At 45.7% G+C, this 16,576-nt stretch overlaps 1 protein-coding gene across 1 annotated transcript in view; it reads right to left on the bottom strand.

Moving 5' to 3' along the window:
- Nucleotides 1–8,458: 8,458 nt before the first annotated feature.
- LOC308472706 (deubiquitinase DESI2-like) overlaps nt 8,459–16,576 on the bottom strand; it is a 49,795-nt gene continuing 41,677 nt past the window's right edge. Inside the window, exon 5 of the mRNA XM_080997833.1 lies at nt 8,459–10,193. Within this exon, the coding sequence (XP_080853959.1) occupies nt 9,951–10,193 (243 nt within the window). The 3' untranslated portion in view covers nt 8,459–9,950. The remainder of the gene's footprint in view (nt 10,194–16,576) is intronic.

Below are 16,576 nucleotides of genomic sequence, written 5' to 3'. Positions count from 1 at the left end.
TGTAGCTTCTGTTTTCTAATTGGATGGAAGTTGATTTGAAGAAAAGCACATCAAACAGGAGTAATTCTCAAGAAGCTATAGGATGCCTATGGATTGTGGCTAACGTAATGTGTACTCAGCTTCAAACACCAATGGTGGGCACACACTGGAGCTGGAGTCCATAGTAACATGTACATGACTTTAGGCTGCAATCCTATGCAGACTATTCTGGGAGTATGTGCCACTGAACTCAGTGCGGCTTATTCCTGAATGGACATGCATAGGATTGTGCTGTTAAAGAACTTCTGTGCTTCCCTTCAATTTAAAAAAAAAAAATCACAACAGTTTGCATAATTAAAACAATAAAATTAAACAGAACCAAAAAAAAACTCAATAAAGACCACACCATATAAAACAGCAAATAAAAGGCATTAAATGTCTTAAAACCAGAACTGTTAGGGAAAATTGAAAGGGCCTAGGATCTAACCTTCTGGAAAATTTCATTAAGATCAGTCATGTAGTTTAAAGATAACTGTTATGTTTTATCTCCCATTGAATTTCTAAGACAGCCATAAGCAGTCAAGCACTAGTGCTTTGAGGGGACACATTAGTCCAAAGAGTGTGTGTAGAAATAGCTTTTATAGCCAGGATACAGATAAGCAGCTCAGAATCAACCCTGTTGTTTTGTTAACTCCTCAGAAAACACTCAGCTGCATTGCAGCAAGAACAACAGGACTACAGTCTGGTATCAATACCAAAGGCCTTCTTCAAACACATTATTGTACAGCATGCATTGGATTAGGCTGCCCATCATCTTTTCTCTGGATGATCTTCCTGTGCCTTGAACCAGAGGGGCAAGTACAACACATAATTTCTGCAGTTTATCTAAAGCTTTTTAAAAAGACAAATCCACCCATGAAACAGCAAAACAGCTATGGTTGCTTCCACACAGTGTTTCGTTTGGAACAGCCATCACCCAGTCACTTTTTATGAAGAATCCAATCAAACAATGATTACACAAGTATGTCTCTAAATATTCAAAAATATAGGGTGGGAATTACCCAAACTCTTCTCCAAGAATAGTATGGTCCGGCTGAGGACCCTTTGAGGTGAGACCAGGTGAAAATGTGACAGCTGTTCATTTCACCCAGACCTCTCTGCAGCATCTGCATAATGCTGCTTCTTTAAGGTGTCTAGGGGTACTTCCTTTTTGAATTTATTTTCGCCTAAAGGTGAAGAGAGGATACTAAAGGCAAGCAGAGAATGTTTCCTTGCAACTAACCAGAGCACAGATGTCAAGAAATGGTAAGCTGCTTGAGTGACTGAATCTAATATACCATAAAGGCTTATTCCAAGGGAAAGCAACTGTCTTATTGAAAGGAGGCATGTCGGAAGTTTTCCATTTTGAAATTTCTTCCACTTTGTTCAGATGGCTTCTGGATCATTCCACTGAATTGTCACAGAGCATGTATGCAATCTCTTCTGTCAGACATGGGGGGCTATTACCATCGTTCAGAATTGAAACTGATGCAAACCAGCGCATAAAAATTATTTTCTGAGAAATGTTTTAGTGTGCATTGTTATCTATATTTTTACTAGTGCAAGGGCAGCAGACACCCAGAGCAAGTTAGTTCCATACACTTAACATTGTCCAATTCCCCAGCTAAAACTGGCCACTGTTTTCACCCAGTGTCTACCACAATATGGGCCTGATACACATCTCAGTGCAGGATAGTGGTTAGAATAGCATTCAGTATACCTCAATACCAGTTACTGAGGAACACAAGTGCGAGAATACCTTGCTTCTCACAGGCATCTGTTAACAGCAAAACCAGACACCTTCATCTGCCCCAGCTGCAACAAAACACGTCTTTCCTGTAGTGTTCTCTACAGCCACAGCAGGCACTGTGGCTCTCCAATGGTTTGACTTAATCCCTGATGGCACACTCTTTCATTGTCTTTCAAGACAGATGGAGGCCAACATGCTATGTGATGCTGAGCACACACACACACAAGAGAGAGGGGGGGGGGAGATGCAGCATACAGATATAGGGATATTGATGTCTGATGATGTACTCTTGGGCTATGATCAACAGAGCTGCCTACAGTTTTGGTTTTTCCTTTGTCGGCATGGCTATGGGTGTCGTCACAATGAGCTCCTGCATTTCAAAATTCACCTCTAGTTTATTGCTTCTAGGTCAGAGGGCATAGGATGGCAGCCTGAGATTTTTAGATCAGGCATGCTGACACCAGGTGATTCATCTCTGTTCTAATGCAAGGCGTCTCTGTTAGATTCAGCAGCAACTTCCTCTTCATGTATTTCACCCTTTCTTGAAAGCCTTGGTAGCTGCCTCTTAAGTGCCTCTCATCATGTTTACCAAAAGCTCCCTGATTTTTGCATGCACAAGTTAACTAAATGAGGCCCACTTGAAAAACGCACTTTGAGAACTGACAAGCATTTAGCATTCTGCGCTGGCAGAATGTATACTTTTGAGGGTCAGTGAGGGCACAGGCGTAGGTACATTATGTCCATTTTCTAAATGAACCAAGGCTGGCAATATACAAGGCAGGGAGCTAAAGAATGAAATGTTACTTTGGTCCAGACAGCATCATATCACCCCAGAAGCTGATCTTTGTCATGCTAATGGGTGATTGGAATGATTGAAATACAAATACAACAGCAGAAGAGAAAAAATAAATAGCACCACAGGGCACAAAAGGGTAGAAATAAAATTGAGGTTATTGTGTGTGTAACTGAACCAAATAAATCTATGTATACATGCAGCAATAATGGGAATTTAATGTTGCATCGGGTCAAGTGAAGAGATAATAATCACTAGGCTTTTGTTTAGCAAATTGCAAAAAAATATTCCCCCCTCTTTCTGATGGCTTTTGGTGGCAGGACAGCTGACGTTATTAGACCCGCCCCCCAATTTCCAGTCAATAATTGCAAATCAAAAGACCTTGAAACAATGCAAGCACTATGGGCCCCCACAGACCGGTGGTTTTTTTTGCAGTTGTATTCTACAACATAGAATCCTAGAATCCTAGAACTGTAGAGCTAGAAAAGACATGTACAGTGGTACCTCGGGTTACATAGGCTTCAGGTTACAGACTCCGCTAACCCAGAAATAGTACCTCGGGTTAAGAACTTTGCTTCAGGATGAGAACAGAAATCGTGCTCCGCTGGCGTGGCGGCAGCAGGAGGCCCCATTAGCTAAAGTGGTGCTTCAGGTTAAGAACATTTTCAGGTTAAGAACGGACCTCCAGAACGAATTAAGTACTTAACCCGAGGTACCACTGTATAGGACTGAGCTCTTAAAGAATGACAACACCCATAAAAATACAGAAAACAAGCAAACAAAAAGTAGATGGAGTTCAGACTTGACAAGAGAAATGGTATCTACCAGGAGCAGAATGTAAAGAATTGTCTTTTTAAACAAAAAGCCTTGCAATCAAATGCAGAACAGAAACTCAGCCAATGAATGCCTGCCATAATACTAGGAACAATTTGCTGCTACAGCTCACCCCAGATTCCTCTTTCCAAGTGGATATTTTGCAGCAAGCTTTCCTCAGCCCCACCCAGTCAGGACTAAAGCCATGCGTAACAAGCCATTTCACATAATGCAGGTCACACGGCTGTTTGTTGGCAGAGAGTGAGACCTGGGAATGTCAGAGGATGCTGCATTCAACGGCTGCTAACTCTTCAGGGCAATAAAAGGGCAACTCAGCCCCATAATCCCCACCTCCCACCCTGAGGAGCAGCTCTAGGAATTTCAAAATAATGACAATCACCACCATGCTGATTCACATAAATATTGCTCAATGAACTCAGGAGAAAAAGACTGTGCGGTGCCAGTTTGGAGGAGCAGCAGACAATGTGGAGTCAGCAGCCCTGAACAGCCACAGGAAAAAACAGCATGTGACTGATTCTGGGCATGGCCATCTGCAACGGCAGAGGGTCAACTCATATTCAGTCTAATAATTACTTCCTAATTCAGATAGCGTTTTTTTTTTTTAAGAGATGATTTATTTTGTCGTTGTTGTTGTTTAGTCGTTTAGTCGTGTCCGACTCTTTGTGACCCCATGGACCAGAGCACGCCAGGCACTCCTGTCTTCCACTGCCTCCCGCAGTTTGATCAGACTCATGTTTGTAGCTTCAAGAACACTGTCCAACCATCTCATCCTCTGTCGTCCCCTTCTTCTTGTGCCCTCAATCTTTCCCAACATCAGGGTCTTTTCCAGGGAGTCTTCTCTTCTCATGAGGTGGCCAAAGTATTGGAGCCTCAGCTTCAGGATCTGTCCTTCCAGTGAGCACTCAGGGCTGATTTCCTTAAGAATGGATACGTTTGATCTTCTTGCAGTCCATGGGACTCTCAAGAGTCTCCTCCAGCACCATAATTCAAAAGCATCAATTCTTCGGCAATCAGCCTTCTTTACGGTCCAGCTCTCACTTCCGTATATCACTACTGGGAAAACCATGGCTTTAACTATATGGACCTTTGTTGGTAAGGTGATGTCTCTGCTTTTTAAGATGCTGTCTAGGTTTGCCATCGCCTTTCTCCCAAGGAGCAGGCGTCTTTTAATTTCCTGACTGCTGTCACCATCTGCAGTGATCATGGAGCCCAAGAAAGTAAAATCTCTCACTGCCTCCATTTCTTCCCCTTCTATTTGCCAGGAGGTGATGGACCCTGTGGCCATGATCTTCGTTTTTTTGATGTTGAGCTTCAGACCATATTTTGCGCTCTCCTCTTTCACCCTCATTAATAGGTTCTTTAATTCCTCCTCACTTTCTGCCATCAAGGTTGTGTCATCTGCATATCATGATTTATTTAGACCACTTCTATACCACTTAATGTATAAAAAGATAACTCTAAGTGTTGTACAGAAAGGAGCTTATATTGGAGAGTTTATGCAGTGTGTGTGTGTGTGTGTAGTATAGGCTCCATTTTTCTCAGAGACTGCGGTCACTTCCAGATGGCCTTTTTATTGAGAATTCATGATTTGCTTTGACAGTTCCTAAATACAGTTCTCCACATTTCTGCAGCAATCTGCAACTAAAAAAAAAAAGTCCTCATAAAAATTCGTTAGGACTAGTATACACATTTTAAGGACGCAGTTGTGACTAATATACACATTTTTCAAGACATTTTCTCCAGTATGGTCCATTTCTGCATGTTATTTTCATAAGCGTAAACATGTTTATAAAAAACATTTCCCTACTATATGCTTGGAGAACTGCATTACAAAATTTGGAGAAGTGTGAATTTCAAAGCACACTTGCGCTTTTGTTTGCGTGTTGATTCAAAGTATGCTAATTAGGTGGTTGCTCATCAAAATGCAAACAAAATCAAATTTCCACCCCATCCCTACTTATGAGTAAGTTATACTGCAACACTGCCAAGATCAGGGTACGGGAGTTGAAGCCCATGAGGACGTGAATTTCCAGCTATCTCCAGAACTGACTTCCTGGAAATTCCTCCTGGGACCAATTTAAGGTGTTCAACGTGACATTTAAGGCCCTAAATGACTTGGTCCTCAAATAACTGAAAGAATGGCTCCTTCTGGACCAGACATCCCCAACCTTCGGCCCTCCAGATGTTTTGGACTACAATTCCCATCATCCCTGCTCACTGGTCCTGTTAGCTAGGGATCATGGGAGTTGTAGGCCAAAACACCTGGAGGGCCGCAGGTTGAGGATGCCTGTTCTAGACCAACCTGCCCAAAGACCTCCAGGGAAAGCCCTAAAAGTGGTTCCTGCATGTAATGAGGTTTGTGGTGAAGGCCTGCTGGTGAATTTTCTTTGCAGTGACCTTTGGAATGGCCTCCCTCTGAGGAGTGCCTCATCCCCACAATGATTTTTGTTTGGCACCCAGTGAGGACGCACCTCTTTGCCCAGGTTCTTTGGGCAGGGTTGAGGTGCATTGGGCACACTTATGTTTTTGCCGCCACTATTATATTTTCATTTGTCTTTTGAACTGTGCCTTCTTGCTGTTTTACATTTTCAGTTTTTGAAGTTAGTGGCATCAATGAGTCCCATTAGCAGAAGCTCTGTAGAAGGACTTCTACTTGCACCACAGCGTTCCCCCCCCTTCTCCTCCCACTCTGTGCCCCACAAAATTCACAGAATCCTAGAATTGTAGAGTTGCAAAGGACCCTGAGGGTCATCTAGTCCAACCCCCTGTAATTCAGGAATCTCATCTAAAGCATCAATGACAGATGACCATCCAACCTCTTCTGAAAAACCCTCTGATGGTTCAAGAGGATCAGGAAAGCCCCCGGAACAGGACTGAAGAGGGAGAAGAGCGGGGTTGTTCCATCAGGCCAGCTGAAATGTTTCCATCTCACAAGTTGAAAAGCCTAACAATGTATGTATGTATGTATGTATGTGTATGCATGTATGTATTTCCACTTCGGAACCTGTGGTTGGATTATAAGTATTAAAAATACTTTTTTCAATTAAAAAATCCCAGTCCACCATCAAGATTCATCTGTCATTTTTTGACACTCCTCGTACTACAAATAGAAGCTTTAGGATTTATGAATATGGGAAGCTGAGCTATACTGAGGCAGATCACCTAAGCTCAGTTCAGTGGTACCTCGGGTTACAAACTTAATTCATTCCGGAGGTCTGTTCTTAAACCGAAACCATTTTTAACCTGAGGCGCGCTTTCGCTAATGGGGCCTCCTGCTGCTGCCGACGCGTGATTTCCAGTCTCATTCTGGGGCAAAGTTTGCAACCTGGAGCAACTACTTGGGGGTTAGCGGAGTTTGTAACCTGAAGCGTTTGTAACCCGAGGTACCACTGTGTTGTCTACACTGTCAGTGGCTCTCCAGGTTTCAGGCAGGATGTCTCTCTCAGCCCTACCTGGAGATGCCAGAGATTGAACCTGGGACCTTGTATGGAACGCAGATGCCCCAGGGCTGAGCAATGGCCCTTCTCTAAACATCAGAACCTGAGCAATAACTGATGTCTGCACCCAGGGGCTAGTGTGCACTCAGGCTGAAACCCCTTTACTAGGGTTGCCATATTTAAAAAAGTGATGATAATAATAATAATAATAATAATAATAATAATAATACCATCATGAATTTCTTAAGGAAATTTGCCAAAATTTACACTTTCGACATAGGCTGCGATTTTCACCAGGACATGTTTCTAATGGGAAATTCTGGACATATGGAAACCCTACCTTTACGACCAGGAAAGAAAATGAAGCTTGTACAGGCTTGTATTTAATGCAGCGGCACAGAGTAAGAACCCTGTCAGCGCACGAATTTACGCTGGAGCAATTAGACTTCCCTGCTCTCCTGCCCACCCCCCATCCCGATTTAGGGGAGCATGACCATTTCATTGGCACTGGGTATCAAGCTAAGAGGGCACTGCAAGGAGTGCTGCAACAATGACAAACCACAGATGATGAAAGGCGGCCGGAGGGTAGGATTTGGCGTTGCACAGGGTGCCGCTGAAATTAAAAAACCCAAAGTCTGCCACTGCCCCACACATGCTGAGGAAGATGAACTAGAGGCCTGATGCAAGGCAGCTTACTTTGTTCCTGTCTAGCCGGGCTGCCTTGGACCATTTGTAATCTTGCCACTCCTCCACTGCATCTCATCCTATGGGCTCTTCTTAGCATTTGAAGATTTAATTTGCAAAAAAAACTGGCAGTCTTCACAGCTAGAATAAGACGTCTCAGTGGTGTAACCAGCAGTGGAGACCAAGGGGTCTCACCCACAGAGCTGCTACATAGACGGCATCTTCTCCCGCTTAAAGCACTTTGCCAAAGAATGAGATATTGGGGGGTCACAGTACAAAGCTCAAGGAAAAGGACATTCTGGAATGCTGGGAATGAACAAAACCATGCTAGGTATGATTAGGGAAAGGATTGGAAGGAAGGAACCAACGCATCATTATATAAATCAGGGGTGGGGAGCTTTCGGCTTCGGGGCCAAATGTGGCCTTCTAGTTCTGTCTGTTCAGCTCTCAGGGCCCTTCCCAGGAGCCATGCTGCACACTCTCTTCAAGGGCTTTTGCCTGACTGGAATGTGCCCTGGAACTGTGATGCTGCCTCTTCCTTCCTGGATGGAGGATGGTGATGCATGCATGAGTGCATATATATATGAAACCTATGGCTTTTGCAGGACTGGCAGGTAACCTGCTGTAGAAGAAGAAGAGTTTGGATTTGATATCCCGCTTTATCACTACCCGAAGGAGTCTCAAAGCAGCTAACATTCTCCTTTCCCTTCCTCCCCCTCAACAAACACCCTGTGAGGTGAGTGGGGCTGAGAGACTTCAAAGAAGTGTGACTAGCCCAAGGTCACCCAGCAGCTGCATGTGGAGGAGCGGAGACGCGAACCCGGTTCACCAGATTACGAGACTACCGCTCTTAACCACTACACCACACTGGCTCTCTGTACGCAGGAACTGCCCACCTTTGCCTCTGGAATGTACAGTTCTATTTGCCTTACCTTTTAAAAAAATAATAAAGCCAAACCTAACATATTTTCAGCTGCTTTCAGCCCATTGGTCTAGCCACCTCAGTACAGTGGTACCTTGGTTGTCGAACAGCTTGGGTGTCAAACAAATTGGCTCCCAAACGCTGCGAAACCGGAAGTGAGTGTTCCGGTTTGCGAACGTTTTTTGGAAGCCAAACGTCTGACGCAGCTTCCACAGCTTCCGCTTGAGTGCAGGAAGCTCTTGCAGCCAATCGGAAGCCACACCTTGGTTTTCAAACTGTTCCGGGAGTCGAATGGACTCCCAAAACGGAATAAATTCGACAACTAAGGTACCACTGTATAGTGTTTTCTGACTGCCAGTCTTAGACAGAGGTCTTTACTACCTGGATATCCCAGGGATTGAACTTGGGACCTGATTGTGTGGGGAGTGCAGGTGGAGCAACATTTCCCTAGGAAGAAAGTCTTAAGAAGTGGTGCTTTTGTTCTGTTGTGAGCCCCCGCTTAGGTATGTATTCAGGACAGCTCCATGCTGGGCTCAGGCTGAAGGCTTCATGAGACCCTATCTCAGAAGTTACTATATTTGCAGTCATCCTCAGTCAGAGCCTTAAATAGGAGCTGTGACTCTGTTTTGGTAGCTAGCTCTGCATTGGCAGTTATAATCCAGCCACAGCTAGAGGGACACAGGTTCCCGGATTAAAGACCTGAGATTAAACCCCTGGATTTAAAGGCCTGAGAACCTCTGCTCAGAAAGGAGTTACAAACTTGACTATTGTGTGTCTTCCTCTCACTCGCTCTAATAAATAAATAAAAAGTCAGACTCACACATTCATATTTTTTTTTAGATTAATTTTGCTATTGTAGTTGAAGGGTAACAAGTCCTTCGGTCTCTTATACAATATTCTAACTCACAAAATAATCATAATAATCATAATCTTAATCTGCGGCGGTAGAAGGGCAGCACCTTTCATTTATCCTTCAGGTGGTTTTTAGAACCTAGTGATGACAAAAAGAAAGAAAACTGAGGAGATAAGAGAATTAACTGGAGCTTGTTGCTGGTCTTGGGGTGAGAAAGGTAAGCTCTGATTTTGGTACTTAAAAGAGGTGCACTATGGGTAAGTTGCCACCTCAGAAAAACAGGAGAGAAGGTGTTTTTGTGGTCACTGCTGGAGGAGGCAGGGGATTAAAAGAGTCCCAGGTAAGGGACTTCTCCGTGTGGCTTCCCTTCAGGCCTGCTGTGCCACATTCCCATGATTCCAGCAGTTTTTGTTTCGTTTTGTGTATTTAAAATCAAAGAGTACCACCTAGCCTCAGGAGCTTAAACCCCACACTCTTTGACGGAGTTCTGGAGTGACGCGGCTGAGAAACAAGCTGTCCTTTAAAAAAGAGGCAAGGGTGTTCATCTTCTCCTTGAGAGGCGAGGCTGTCCTGTGTCCTTGGAGAAGGATGTCAATGGCAAGTGACCAGGCAATGGGGCAGAGGCAGAGGCTGGGCAGGGCGGCTCCTCCAGGCACAGTTCAGACTCTTGTGTGTCTGCAGGTCCGTGAAGGGCCTGAGGCGGAGGCCGCTGCGGAAGTGGACGGGGATTCCTCGTCGGTGGTGTCTCCCTGCTCTTCCTTGTGGAGACCAAGGCTGATGTGGCTCTGCAGGGCTGCTGGAGTCAGCCATTCCTTGGGCAGGCAGCTTTGCAGGAAGGGAATACAGGAGCTGAAGTAGGCCAGGCGGTTCACCCAACGGGGGATTTCCTTCCCACACAGGATCTGGGGGAAATGGACAGAAGAGCGACAACAACAGGTTACCGTTATATCATAGGTGCCTGATGAAAGGTGATTGCTCTTCATACGGTCACCTCCCCATGCCTGTTCATGTCTCCAGGGGTGGGGAGCATAGCGGTCAACTTTTCCCTTTTCTTGCAAGGAATCCTGTTCAGAATAAGGGAATTTCCCTTAAAAAAAGGGAAACGTTGACAGCTATGGTGGGGAGGTGGGAGAGAAATGATGCCACATATCACTGCAACGTTCTATTTTGGAAGTGAAGCACAAAGACCATGTGGAAGTGTCACATAAACCCCGAAAGCAAAGAGGAAAACACTTGGCAAGTTGGCATTTCAACTATTTGGGCAACTTGTGATTGGGGGTGCAGTCAGGTAATTTGAGACTTTGGACTTAATGGTTTCATGGGGGGGCACTCTTTAGATCAGGAAATCTAACCTTTGATTTGTGAGTCTCCCCCACTCATAAGATTTTTTTTCTGGACACCTCCCCCACCCCCCCACCGCAAGACCCTGCTGACTTTGGCGACAGCAACTGCAAAAGATTTTAATGAAAGCAGACACTGTGCTGGAGTGAGTGGGATGCAGCAACCTGATGAGCATACAGCTTACCCTTCCTGGTCATTAGATCAATCATGTCATGAGCAGAGTGAAGGTAATAACCATAACCCCCTCCTCAGCGTAGCTGCATGGATCAGTTAAGGAATGGGTGGCTGTGTGCCTGAATGTCTGTCTGTCTGTCTGTCTGTCTGTCTGTGTGTGCATGTGAGGGTGCTTGTGGAAGAGTTCTATGTCCACCTTTGCAACTGGCATGTGGACTCCAGAAGGTTGGTCAAAGGTGAAAGTGGCCTTCAGGCCAGGAAAGATTCAGTACTCCTGCTTTAGAGGGTGTGTACTACTTCTCTTATTTTAAACAGACACTGCTTGCCCTGTTGTGTTAGCCGGCCTTCCTGCTCAGTTTGCTGAGCAGGGCTCTGGACCTTACAGTTTTGTCCTGGCAAAACCACCACTTGCAACCTAAACTGTGTAATCCCCCTATATCAGGGCTCAGCAAACTTTTTCAGCAGGGGGCTGGTCCAGTGTACCTCAGACTTTGTTGGGGGCCAGACTATATTTTGAAAAAAAAGAATGAACGAATTCCTATGCCTCACAAATAACCCAGAGCTGGATTTTAAATAAAAGGACACATTCTACTCATGTAAAAACACGCTGATTCCTGGACCGTCCGCGGGCTGTATTGAGAAGGCGATTGGGCCAGATCTGGCCCCCAGGCCTTAGTTTCCCTACTCATGCCCTATATGGAAGATTTCCGGGAAATAAAACATACTCATCACTTCGTTTAAATACGAACATGCCCACATACCACCAGAATACAGTCCTAAGCTGGATTTGTTCAACATCTACTGCAGGCAGTGGGGTCAAGGAAGGGAAGACCATACACTTCCCTGAAGAGGGAAACAGAAGACCTACAAGAAGTAACAAAACAAACTAGGCAAGTGGCAACAGGCCATAAAATCCATTCTACACGCAAGCTCTAGGGACAGAACGGCCTTCATCTTGCAGCGCTGAGAGAGCATGGCAAATGAGCAGGAGTGGAGAGGCAAGTCCTGCAATGCCTGCTGTGAAACAAGATCCCACGGCGAGAAAAGGGAGAACTAGAAAGCTTCTGAAACCAAGCCAACAGTAGCTGGCCTAGAGACCTCTGCAGTCATCTGGCTTTCTGCTTGGAAGTTGATCTAAAGAAGGTAACATCTCTGCCTGTTCTAGGACTGTGATTTTGTGGAACTAATGTAGGCCTGCCAGATCACCTCCTGGCTGGGGCTTCAGTTTCTATAGAACAGGCCTGAACAACTTCTTAACCAAAGCTAAAGCATCTGACCAGTCATGCCTTGTGGTCTGTGTGACACAGAACATAGGTCAGAAGCAGAAATGCTTCTGAATACTAGTTGTTGGAAACCATGGCATCTGGTTGGCTGGCTGCTGTGAAACCAGGATAGTGGACTACATGGGCTATTGGCCTGATCCAGCAGGCTCTTATGTTCTTATTGTGAGGTGTCACACACCAAATCAGACCATTTCTCCACTGAGCTCAGGATTTTCTTCAATGACAAGTAGTGGCTCTCCAAGGTTTCAGACAGAGGCCTAACTTGGCCCTCCCTGGAGATGCCACAGATTTAACTTGGGACCTTTAGCAGGAAAAGCATGTGCAACAACATGTCTCAAACATGCCCCCTGGTAAGCTATGGGGGGCTTTGTAGGGCAAATGTTGTGAAGGCCTATTCTAGATTGTAAGAAGAAGCTCTAAACGGCTTAGAACCAGGTTACCTCAGAAACTGCCTGATCCCCTACAAAACCAGACTTGGAGACCTTGCTGTCTGTCCCATCCACATAGGCGGGTGGATACAAGAGGCAGAGCCTTCTCAGCAGTGGCCCCACTCAGTGGCAATTCACTAGACTTCCTCCCTGTCTTTCCGCACTTTGAAGGGAAGCCAGCTTTTAATCGGTGATCGGTGATCGCTGTTTTCTTTGGATGTTTGATGATGTTTTTGCTGAAGTTTTAATATTATTGCTTTAATGATTGCTGTTTTTATGTGTATTTTTTCCCCTCTTACCTTGTTTTTTCACTGTAAGTTTCTCTGATTATTAGTTTTTTAAAATAGAATGGGTATAAATTCAAGTAGGCTGCTGTGGTGAGTCAAAGTTCTTCAGGCTCTGGGCTCCAAAAATTTAAACCTGCCCCTCTGAATAGATCAGGGAAGCTCATCAATGTGAATAACTGCAGCTTAACCCAGCCTTCCTCAGCCTGGTGTCCTCCAGATGTTTTAGACTACAGCTCCCATCACCCCTGAGCATTGGCCATGTTGGCTGGGACTGATGGGAGCTGGAGTTCAAAACACCTTGAAGACACCAGGCTGGGGAAGGGCAGTCTAGCCAATAAGGGCTCAGAGAAGCAAACCTGACACCCTTGCAATATGCATGAGTCCCCACACTTCTGCGATCCAAAGAGCTTCGTTCTTTGGTTGAAATGCAGTTCTGCTTTTTTATGCATGAAAGTCCTTGAGATGAAGATTTTTAAGTACAGGGAGCAGCTGCAGGATGACAGGGAAGGTAACAAGTGGCTCTCTGGGGAAGGCTTGCTTATAATTAAGACTAAGATTACTGGTGACACTTGAGAATAATGGCTTTCACTCTGAATGGATGAACAACTGTAAGTCATCTTACAGTAAGCTGCAAGTTTACTGCATTGGCACAAAATGGATTTTCTCCCCCTATCCCAGTAGGTGCTGCTCCATGGCCACTGTCAGAACAGCCACAATTAATGGCTAAAGGAGTATTATGATTACACTGTGCTAGATATAAGATGTTATGTATTACAGCTTGGTATTGACCTTGAACAAGTGATTTGGGAAAGCTGATCTGGCACCTATTGGCCTTGTGCTTACCAAACTGTATTAAAAACAAGGCCTGTAACTCTTCTAGATATAGTAATGCAGCCGAAGTTCAGAACTGGAGAGTGCAGAATACGAACTTTCCCAGTTTGGAACTTCCACATAATCCCAAACCCTTCCAACATTCAGGCTACCCGGAAACTGCAATTAATCCAGAATGCGGCAGCTAGACTGGTGACTGGGAGTGGCTGCCGGGATCACAGAACACCGGTTCTGAGAGATCTGCATTGGCTCCCAGTACATTTCCGAGCACAATTCAAAGTGTTGGTGCTGACCTTTAAAGCCCCAAACGGCCTCGGTCCTGTATACCTGAAGGAGCGTCTCCACCCCCATCATTCAGCCCGGACACTGAGATCCAGCTCCAAGGGCCTTCTGGTGGTTCCCTCATTGCGAGAAGTGAAGCTACAGGGAACCAGACAGAGGGCCTTCTCGGTAGGTGATGCCTGCCCTGTGGAACGCCCTCCCTTCAGATGCGAAGGAAATAAGCAGCTTTAAAGGACATCTGAAGGCAGCCCTGTTTAGGGAAGTTTTTAATATTTAATGCTGTATTGTTTTTAACACTTGATTGAAAGCCGCCCAGAGTGGCTGGGGAAACTCAGCCAGATGGGTGGGGTAAAAATAAAATAAAATAAAATAAAATAAAATAAAATAAAATAAAATAAAATAAAATAAAATAAAATAAAATAAAATAAAAAAATAAAATAAAATAAAATAAAATAAAATAAAATAAAATAAAATAAAATAAAATAAAATAAAATAATAAAATAAAATAAAATAATAATTATTATTATTACTATCAATCACGCTCATTGCTGCAGCTGTCCCTTTCCCTTAGCCACTGAAACTTTGCTGGCAGTGGTGGCAGCAATGAGAAAGACTTCTGTGTCAGCTGTCATTAGGCCACAGCACCACGTTAGGAACCATATCCACGGCGAAATGCTATTTCCCAGGGCTACTGATTCCTTTCCTATTGCCACCACCACTACACGAATGGGACCCAGCACATAATTCCGGGATTGTACCAGGAATATTGGGCTACTTGGAGAGTATGAGAGGGCCCTCATACAGGATTCAACTGCAAAAGTGAAACCTTCCAGCTTGTCTTTTAAAGAGACATTGCACAACAAGGTAGGTGGAAATTGGGTACCACAACTTTCATGAGTGAAAGTGCTTTCTGCTCATGCAAAACTACCACAGAGTAGTATGGCTAGTGCCCATTGAGACTGGCGGAGCGGAAGGCAAGGAGGCCAACAGTAGGTGGAGCCAGAGCCAATGACAGCAGAGCCAGCTAATTCTAGTTTTTCATAGAATCACAGAGTTGGAAGGGACCAAAAGCACCATCTAGTCCTGAAGGGAGAGGGGGGGTAAACCCCACCGTGCATTAGTGCCCCAGCTAACAGTTGCTCCAGTTATGCAGGCCAGGTTGCTCTAGCTATGTAGGCTGGCAGTGGTTTTCCTGTCTGGCTTCCTGCTTTAGTTGCTGCTGAACATGCCTAGCTATGTAGGCCAGCAGTGGTTTTCCTGTCTGGCTTCCTGCCTCAGCTGTGCTGAAGATGCAAACATATACAATGCGAAGCAAACAATATATGAAAAGGGAGGGGGGGGGCTTAGTTAGCCTAATAAGGTAATGAAGTGTATCTCTGCCTGTTGATTGGGGAGCAACAGAGGAGCCAAGCTTGCAGCTTCAGTATAAGAATGCTTGCAAGACAATAGGGGGGGCGGCCAGTCTTTGGAAGCTATTCCGCTGGCTGTCTCTGCGCAGATTCTGCAATAAACCTTTTTCTCTGTGAAACCCACCCTGGTGTCTGCTTGACTCCTTCACGCTCACGGCGAGGGCACGAGGTGACTGGATCCGGACCCCTTAGGTTCAGATATCCTAACATATCTGGTGCGTTGGCCGGGAACCCCCTCTCCTGCTGGTTGAACGTGAAGGCCAGGCTCGACCGCGACGAACAGCTTGGATCGGCGTAGACGGCTCCAGCGCGCACCCGCCAGTTGCGGGGGGAACCAATCACTCCGTTCCTGAGTGGAGACGTCCGGTCGTGGGAGAAAAAGGATCGGCCGAGGGAGGACACAGGGTGTGTCTCAGGACATAGAGGTAAGCTCTTGGGGAAAGAGAAGAGCTTGAGGCTTGATTAGTCTCACCTGGCTGTGGCAATAACGTGCCCCCAGGAAGGGCTGGCCGGGACAGTGGGGTCCTGCTGCCAGCGTGTGGAAAGGAAAAGGGTGGTGGGTGTGGTGGTGGACTGTGTGTTGTATGGCCAAATACTCCAGTGAAAGGATGAATGTGTGAGAGGCCGGGGCTTAGCGTCTCCGTGGCCAAGCGTGTCTAGGGCTGTGCGGTTCTTGGCAGCGCGAGCTCGTCCAAGCCACAGTCTGTAGCGTGTGAAGTGGGCAAGGTGCTGATTTTGGCTAGGAGCGGAGTATTCTGGTAAACATGGGTTCGGGAAGCAGTAAATGTACCCCTTTGGAATGCTTCCTGAACAACTGGAAATTGGCCACCAAGGATGATGATTGGGGGTTCAAGTTGAAGAAGGAGAGGCTTAGGACCCTCTGTGAAGTGGACTGGCCGACGCAGGGGACTGGCTGGCCGTCCCAGGGCAGTTTTGATGGACGGTTGATCAATCCCTTGTGGCAGCGAGTAATTGCAAACCATCCAGACCAAATTCCCTATATTTCCACGTGGAAAACCAATGTAGATAAAAACACCCCTTGGCTGCAGGCTTGCCGAACTGCTCCACCATGGGCAAGGATCTGTGCCGTCCGGCAGCAGAAATTACCTCCTGTTGTCCAAGACACAGAGGAAGATGAGCTAATTGTGAGGCCACCCCCTTATACCCCCCCCCCAGCACCGGCCCCACCACCACCACAGAATGATCCACCCCCGCAGAATAATCCCCAGGATAACCCCCCGAACCCAGTT

The sequence above is a fragment of the Podarcis pityusensis genome, assembly GCF_964106645.2.
Source record: "Podarcis pityusensis genome assembly, chromosome: 1".
Taxonomy (NCBI): Eukaryota; Metazoa; Chordata; class Lepidosauria; order Squamata; family Lacertidae; genus Podarcis; species Podarcis pityusensis.
Note: the sequence above shows the minus strand (reverse complement) of the source record. Positions and strands in the feature narration are given on the sequence as shown.